The 9,685-nt window shown below is 31.5% G+C and overlaps 1 protein-coding gene across 1 annotated transcript in view; it reads left to right on the forward strand.

The window, feature by feature from the left end:
• LOC114126718 (uncharacterized) overlaps window positions 1–8,783 on the forward strand; it is a 35,893-nt gene extending 27,110 nt beyond the window's left edge. Inside the window, exons 2-3 of the mRNA XM_027990719.2 lie at window positions 4,335–4,619; window positions 7,032–8,783. Of these exons, the coding sequence (XP_027846520.2) occupies window positions 4,344–4,619; window positions 7,032–7,592 (837 nt within the window). The 5' untranslated portion in view covers window positions 4,335–4,343 and the 3' untranslated portion in view covers window positions 7,593–8,783. The remainder of the gene's footprint in view (window positions 1–4,334; window positions 4,620–7,031) is intronic.
• The last annotated feature ends 902 nt before the right edge of the window (window positions 8,784–9,685 follow it).

The raw sequence follows: 9,685 nt of genomic DNA on the forward strand, positions 1-9,685 counted from the left end.
TATCGAACCGAAACCCGTCCGAACTGTTTTCGAAATTATATCATAATGATAATAATTATCATAGTCGTCGACCATAAATGATTTATTCAAATTTACGAGATAAAAATTTTAACAGGAATCGGCCTAGTTTTTGGTCGGCCGCACGTGACAACGCGTACTGTTGCGCTTCGTAAATAAACGCAAAAACCGTTAATTGACGGTCAAGTTTGTAATGATTGTAATCGTCTCGTTTGTCGTTTTTATTTATTTTTTTTTTAACACTAATATCACCAAATTTAATTATACTAGTTCGATGTGGTTACATTTCACGACCATTACATCCGGGGCTCGTCGGTGATGCCCTGCAAATAAACACCCATCGAAGCCAATTCACACGTGCCAATAATTAAAGTTTTACAACATAGTTGATTTTGCGGTCTGAATTAACTTCTCACACGAATGTCACGATGACTCCAATAGGCGTTTACGTAATTTCAATAAATCGCGATACGGCAATAACGATAATAATATTATATAAGTACTATATTGCACTGTGTACGAGAATAATATCTCGATAATATTATAATGGCACGTTATGTCGATCATTACTCTGCAGCCGTTGGAATACGTTAAATCGGTTCATGTCATATTCACGCTCCCGCGATGTGCACTGCTTTTACGTATATATTGAACCATTATTGTATTTCTCGTTAAATTCCGCCACAGAAATTGGTTCACGTGGTATATTATAACGTAGAGGTCGAAACGTTAATGATGCACCTCCCGTCAAACTGTTTTATCGTTGAAACGAATTCGAGTATTGCAATTACCTATATATTAGTATACCGTAGTAGATTTAAGTACCTACAGTGATTCGGTGGACATTTCACCGATGATTTATTATAATAATAATAAAAAAAAAAAAACAAACGTAGTCGGTGTACACTAGTGACGCGTGTATCAAAACCGCAACTGTACTCTCATCGCCGCGACGGACTAGAAGAGAAAAAACTATTTGAACCAGTATGATGGACGTTGACGACGTTTAAGTAGCGGAAAAACGTATTTACCATATGATTTCTCTTACCACCAACGGCGCTACAAAAAATAAACATAAACATTCCAATAAATGTAAAAAAATTTCGCTCTGAGTCACTATATAGCCCAGCTCGAGCACATCTGAATGATATTATTCTTTTATTCTCTTTCGCACTAGTACATTGTTATACAAAAGTTATATTTTTAACTCGGACGGTCTCTAAACGAGAAGAAAACTATTTTTTTTTTATCGATAATAAGTAGGTGTCAATTGTTTAGAAAAGTAGACCTGCATAAATCGGAATTGGTCGCCGGATTGTGTCAAGTTGTTATTATAAATGTTTTTATATTTTAATAGTTATTTACAGTTATGATATAAAATACCATTTTTATCATCGTAACTGTTAAATAAAATTCCGTTCCCTCTTTGAAAAACCCTAAATACATATTAATAATTATATTACGAATAAGTTGTTTTTTTAAAAAAAAAACTTTATTACTAATAATTGGCTTTTATTAATGCTAATAAATGCTATTATTGCTATTGCCTATAACTGTATTTTATGTTTACCCGTGATTAGTCACTTTTAAAAAATAATCAATACTTTCCTCTTATTATATTTATTTAAATGACTATTATAATAGGTATATTACTATTATGTTGTGTTTGTGATCTGTGTCATAAATATAGTAAAATATATAGTGTAAAAATACACTCGGCAAGGCGGGAACAATAATATTCTGTTTTATCAAAACAATAATGCTGCAGCATTTACAGTGTTTTAAATATGGACCGGGTCCTCTCAAAAGCTTAACGATCCATTTAAAACGATACATGAGAGATGTACAGTATATAATATTTATATTTATTTAATATTATACTTATTCAGTTCATCACAGGATTGTAAGTTGTAAACTTGTAACTTGGTACGTAAGCGAACGAATATACCTTTGGTCGGAAATACAGTTATTATAAGTTGAATATTTCTAGTTGAATGCAGTTTTTGAAGATGCATATAAGTTACGTTTTGTAACATTAATACTAATGATTTATAATGTATATAATAAGGGTAGTTTTCGAAAAGGGTCCAAACATTATAATTATTATGTAAGGAGCCAAGAGCTAAAAGAAAAACGATTCTAAACAATCGTAGTAAAATTGCACAAATTGCCCCTACTCCCCACTGATTGTTTTTTACTAACAGCTATAGATTGGATAATATCCAATGTAATAAAATGTATAAAATATGAAACAACATAATAACATTAATAAAATTGTAGTCATTATACAATTTTTTTTATATTATAGGTAGCAATAGATATTTTGTTTAGTATACGATCTTACGGTATTTTAACGAGCCACAGTTTAACCCTGGTATATAGTATTCGTGTATTTGTGTTATATATACATATATGCATTATAATCACGCAGTACCGGTATTAAAGTAGGTACGACCCGGTCCCGGGAAATAAATTGTAAAATTTGTTTATTTTTGTGTGTTATAAAAACACACGCAATTCAAGTAATATTTTTATAAACTGCAGTCGGACATGCTTCCCGAGTCGGGACACCGTTATTATACGATATCAGTTAGCGGCTTTATCGTCGTATTGAAATCGAGTTTGTCGCACTAGAAGAAACGATATCATTATTTCCTCGATTATTTCCTATTACACACACGCTGCGCAATTGATATAGATTTTGACGAGCGGCGGCAACACGTTTGGTTTGTTACGTACGTAAGTCGAGAAAAAACATATGACGCACAAGCACGCACTAAATTCTGTGCGTGTAGTCCGGCGAAATTCTCTGTTATTGTGATCCGCGCGAGCGTATACGCATAACCGTCGTTGTCCACTTATCGAGACGCTCTAAATTTTGAATAAAGTTCGTACGTCCAATTTCACGCCGAATCGGTTCGCTCGTTCGATCTTTGTCGATTTCGGTATACACTGCAACTTATACGCTATACGATGTTATAATGTGGCACTGTAGCCGCAGTTGTAGTTATAAAACGTACAAATATCATATTATATTATACAGTATTAACGAATGACTACGATGTTCCTAGACGTCGCCGACACAATAAAATAATAACCGATTTTATATTTACACGAACGACTATAATTTAGGTAAATATTTTGCCTGAATATTTTTCTACCTCGTTTCATTTCCATATTTTTCCGTCTGTTTTTCGCGAGCCATTCCTGGGATTATTATACATTACATATTACATATTAATTATTATTTTTTATGCAAGCGATAAAAAAAATGATTCCGTTACTGTTTTTACATAAAATACATATTATATACTTACCGTTATGGCGTTATGCGCTAGAAATTATTAACCATCGACCAGTCGACTTGTAATCGTGGGTTGATATTTCATAAAAATAAGTATATCGTAAATCGCATAATAAAATATAATTATATATAGGCTATCAAACATTTCCGATTTAAATAAATCTTCCGCTCTAGCCTATAAAATATATTGCATAATATTTATAATACGCCTTTGTCATTTGTGTACGTTTGTTCACACGTCGCGCACACATATTACAAAATATGTATAATATATTTGACTTACTATTATGGCCTATGACATTGCAATATCTAACGTCGCAGTACTCATTTACCGCCGTTACTTATGTTATATAAAATGCCCATTAGATTCTCATCATAATAATTCCGTTCCAACACATATAATACATCTTCATACCGTTATTATATGAACGTTGTGCATTTGGTCGGCTGTAATTTTTATAATTTTATTTACTTGAATGACTGCATTCTTTTGAGTTTGTGACCAGTTCACTTGAGCGAGATAGAGGAGAATAAGCCGCCTTAATTGCACTTGTTTTTTTATTTGTTCTATATATCTATATATTTAATTCCCACTGCATTTCTCGCTAATTGAAAATTCATTTTTTGTATACCTATCATATAATCACGTCGGAAATATATATAGTCTCTAAATGTCTTGACCGATATCATTATCGTAATTTATAGAAGTGTAAAAAAAGGGTGTTGATACAAAGTGTAATACATTGAACACCTGCAAGTGATTGTGTAACGAAAGCAAAAACGATCCTAATTAGAAAGATTGTCAAAAATGTATAATTACTATCTATTTACTACGCTTAATTTATTCGTATACTAATATAATAGTAGTTACTATTATTGTCTCTTAAGAAGATAAAAATGTCTTATCGTTTTACTATATTACAGCGTTAAAGAATAACTTGTTACACTGATTAAATGGACGTTTGGTGTGAGAATTTAATGTGTATTTCTAATAACTCGTATTTTTCTATAGGATCTAAACATGCCACCTGGCGTTGCAGTGGCTCAGAGTTCGATTTCGTCGGGCTATGCAGCTTGTTCATTGATCAACGTGGACAGACAAGATCAACAGCAGACTCTCCGTGGTAATTTTTCGGAAAATATGGATTCACACATGGGAATTAGCAGCAGCAGTAGTAGCAGTAGCAGCAGCAGCAGTAGTAGCAGCAGCAGCAGTGCTAGCAGCGTAGAGAGTGCTGAACTTTCAGATAAAGATCAACTTCAAGTGCAATCCTGTTACAAAGGCTTAAAAACACAGGTATAACTATTAGCCTTAATATAATACACATTAAGTGTCTTGCAATACTCTAGGTAAAAAATAATTTCAGTTGAGTTTATAGGATTTTTAAAATTTATATATAGGATTTTATATTGATAATAAAGACCAGAATAAATTTTTTAGAAATCAATTTCAACTAAAAATATAATAATTACTGTTGAATTTTTTCCTTTTTCAATTGGAAGACACATAATTAATAATTTATTACAACATTGAAAATTTTAGTAATAACTAATAACCAAGTTGCTTACAACCACACATGTGACTATAATGCGGTAGATGATTGTATGAAATACCAACTTCAGCATACTTAAATATTCATCTTATTGTAATCAAATACACATTTTTGATTAAGCTATATTACAATAACGGTCATAAATCCATTAAAAAATCATTTTTTTAATGATAGTTGTCACGTATCATAAGACTAAAGGCTATAATAGTAACTAATATTTTTAGTCAAACATTAAAAAATATATGTATGTTAACAAATTACTCGTGTTACACATGTTTTGCTATATAATAATACATCGTTTAAAAATAATATCGTTGCGAACTTGTAAGTTGTTAAACAAGATTTTGTAGTTAACTTATAATAATTTTTATTCATAAAACATGTATGCAGTTTGCACTCTAACTGGACTTTTTATCAAACTATTCTATGCGAATATATTTTAAAATAAGTATTTAAACGAAACGGACAAGATTGTACGAGTATATTATAATCGGATATAATTTAGCGTGTAATAGTTGTGTCGAGTATGTTTATGCAAGCTATTCAATGTCGGGTTGAGATTAACTATGAAAAACTCGATACGTCTGGATTATACGTGTCAAATGTTTAAAGAATTAATTTCGAAGGATAATGACTCAAGAGCATATCGTTATTTATCTTAGCGTGTTACAATATGTAATCGAACGAAATCCCCTAATAATACCATAAATGCATAAAATAATAGGTATTATCTGCTAAATTTTTATTATTACACGAGTACAATTATAGTATACGGTTACAAGCATACGACAGATAACGTGTCGCACGATGCGTGTGGTAACTGGTAAAGTCGCGTAGGTACTGTTGATACGAAAAGTTGTAATGCTATATTTCACATGATATTCAAAAAAATGTATGTTTAATTGTATGTACTGTCAATTATCATAATAACCGAGTGTCTACGTGGTCTATTATCTGATTAATTAGAAAATACCGAGACAAAGTTGTCATTAAAATATAAAGTATAGAGTATAAACTATAATCGATTAATTATTATATACAGCCATACAAATTCAAATGAACAGTATTGTTAATCGTGACATTTTATTTTAGCCATTAATTAACAAAGAAAAGACTAATGACACTCAAATTAATAACCTGATATACCTACTATTTTTTTATAATTTATGGTATCACTTTATTACTGATTAGTGATAAATGTCTCGGTAACATAAAAATCGTAAATTACTTCTAAACTATTATTATAACGAATAGTTATAATTTATTAATATTATATTATAAAGGTTTAATTGTGTTAATGAATAAAAAATAATATGTAATTATATAAATACTTATATAATTGTTAGTTTATTACAGTATTCTTTGAGCATGATAAATTATAAGCAGGAAAATTTAAAGTAAATAACTTCTCCAGTTATCCGATTTCATTGAAACGGCAGTATGAATACGTCTTATAATAATGCAATATTTTTTAAGAGTAGGTAATAGACTAATAACTAATATGCTAAAGTGAACGCAATAATTCAAATTCGTAATTTCATTAACCTAAATAAACAATCCATTAATTAAATCCAAATAAACTTAATTCGTACATGATTGCCTAAGAATAATGCATAAGAAGAGAGAGGAATCGCGATATGCTCTTAAGAATGCAATAATGACGTGGTTACACTAATTCACTATTACTACGATGTGTTCAATTACCAAAAATGTAAATATACGTAACAGTGATTCATGACTACACTAACAAGCCAGTTTATATATGAATACATATGCATTCATTTCACATTACACATTCATGATATTATTATGATTGATGTCGAATAATTTACAATGACATAAAATATTAAGAATTATTACATCTGCGATACGGGCGGTCCATATAGGCAACACAAATTACACAACGGCAATCGTCTATAATATAATAGTATGACGTATAGTTATTGACACTTAGGCTTTGCAACCGCGTTCCCCAAAATTCTAAACCTTTGCCGATATAATAGTGTAAACGACCGAAGTCCCATAAGTATAATATATATTACCGCTTTCCCCACGTCCCATTCATAACCTACAAACGTCACCCAATTATGCCAAAATCGTAAAATCACATAGTGTATTTTATATACAGATCATAATGTCGTCGAAAATCGTTACAGGTGTACGTGTGCGGATCGATGGCCAACTTGTACGTGCACAACTCGTCTCCGGAAAACAGCTGGGACCTGAAGTTCACCGGAATCCCGGTCGTGCTGTACGACAGCGGAGAGACCCGGTCCAGGGACAAGCCCCGGATCCAGATACTTCTCGTGGAGCGCGGCACGTGCTTCGCCCTGTGGCGGGACACGATCGACAACTTGACTTCGTACAAGGTGTCCAGCCAGGGGTTCCACACCATGTGCTTGTCGACCGACCACACCCAGCTGATCGGGTTGAGCTTCGACTGTTCGGAAGCCGCCCAGCAGCTGTGGTCGCACATCGACCGGCTCACTTCCGACCCGGAGAACATCCGGCTGTCGGGCCCCGGCAACCGGTCGAAGAGCTCCCGGAAACAGAAACACAGACCGGCCCCGGTCCGCCGGCTCCCCGACAAGTCGCACATATCGCAACCGTGCTGTTTCGAGCACATCACCAACGTCGAGGTGTCCGACCGGTCCAGATACTTGTCCCTGCAGAGTCTCGTGCCGACTCCGGGCATGGTGTCGCTCGACGCTCCGTGACCGGGCAACGCGACATGAGGACTCGCGGGACGGTTCCGGGAGACGAAGACGGCGGCAGCGGCGCACGTCATAATATATAATTGTTATTAATATAATATATAATAATATAGAATAGAAGATGGGATCTCTGTACATATATAGGTATAGTCAGTTTATTATTTGTCGTTGTCGCGAAATCCGGAAAACGTGTAATGTAACGATGAAGAGTCGACTGTAATATTATAAAAACACAAACACTCGACGGGTGTGTGTCGTTCCAATCGAATCCTTTTACACTTAATATTCTTTATCCTATATAGACCCTATTAAAGTCCGCACTGGAAAACGTATTACTCTGTAGATAATGTTATGATAATACAAGGTATTAACGATTGTGAGTATAGTATTGTCGTAGTAGTTGTAGGATGTCATCGTTCGTGTCGAACGAACGGGAGAGTAAAACGTTATAATATACCCACTACACGATCCCGTATACTATATATATATATACATAAATAATGCTAATAATATTATAATATTTAAAGATATATATATATATATAGAAATTCAAATCGTGATATTATGTTAAGCTTGAGAATAGTTATGTCGCCGACGGTAAATTATGCATGTTTATTGTTCAGTGATTGTAAAACTGATTGATAGAAATGTATGTTTATGGCATAAACTACCTAGTTGTTGTAAATAGCGATGTTAAGATAATATACTTGAACGAAATTATTTAATTATTATGTATTACGCCCAAATATAATATATAATGGATGGTCATTAAATAAGACATTTTACAAGCTTACAAATTCTTGTACGCTCGTATCCTTTATTATTATTGCCTATATACATAATCATATTAATATCCCATAACCACGTCGTATAAGCTTGTGTAAACTCTCTAAGCAATGTTTATATTATGTTATTACCTGTTATGTAATTGTATTGAATTTATGACAATATTTTTCCTTATACACTTCATGCTTTTACTTTTAATTTTAATAGAATAAGCATTAAGTATATATCCATGTAAAATTATTACAATGAAATATTGTTTTTTTTTTTTTTTAATTTATTAATAAATATTAAGACTAAAATATGTAACTATGATTAATACTTATTACTTTTTAGTATTTAAATATAAGTAATATAATATAATCTGTTGTTATACCTAATAATATAAATTTATTTATACTCACTATGAAATTACATTTTTAATTTATGTTTATTTACCTATCCTAAATTTACTGTAAAGAAACAAATTGGTAAAATCAAAATACTTTTAATAATATTTGTGCGATACTAATAAATTTAATTTAAAATAAACTAAAACCATGATGGCATATTTAAAAATAAAATTACAAAAAAAGTATATTAGGAATTTTGAAAAAAAAAAATTTTTAAATATCAATTTTAATAGCTCAAAAATAGTCAAAATATTTAAAATATTAAAATATGTGTAGGAAATTCAAACTTAACTTATTGTGTAAAATTCAAATATTGAAGATTATTCATTATTAAGTTATACATAAAAAAAAATAATAATGATTGTGTTAAAAAATGTTTTTGCACAAAAATTTCCGTTTTTCGTAATTATTTTGATAATACTGGGAATTATTATTTTGACCACTTAAAAGTACAAACTAGATCTAATTTACTACTTAAAACTACCACCTGCAAAGCTTAAAATTGAACCATTTTATCGAGTACTTATCGTTGAAACCCGGATTTAGCATTAATAGATTAAATGCATGTTGCTATATTTTTAACATCAAAACATGCATTTAACGAGTATCCATAAATCATAAACTGATTGATTATAAATATCAAAATTTTATACTGCATATTTTTGCATATTTCATCAGATTTGTCCCACGGTTTAAAAAAGTGTTGAGCAAAACCAAATAATTATGTTTACATTTATTTATCAAATATTTTAAGTTTCAAAAAATATTGAACCCTGAAAATAAGTCACTAAATGAGTGAAATTCCATAAATATTGATTGTACACGTTTCATAATGTAGACGAAATGTGGCTCTACCTATTTTGTTTAATCTTTTTGATACAATTTCTAAAGAAATTTCTAAAAGACTTCAAGGCAGCAGTG

Source organism: Aphis gossypii, chromosome 1 (assembly GCF_020184175.1).
Source record: "Aphis gossypii isolate Hap1 chromosome 1, ASM2018417v2, whole genome shotgun sequence".
NCBI classification, from domain to species: Eukaryota; Metazoa; Arthropoda; class Insecta; order Hemiptera; family Aphididae; genus Aphis; species Aphis gossypii.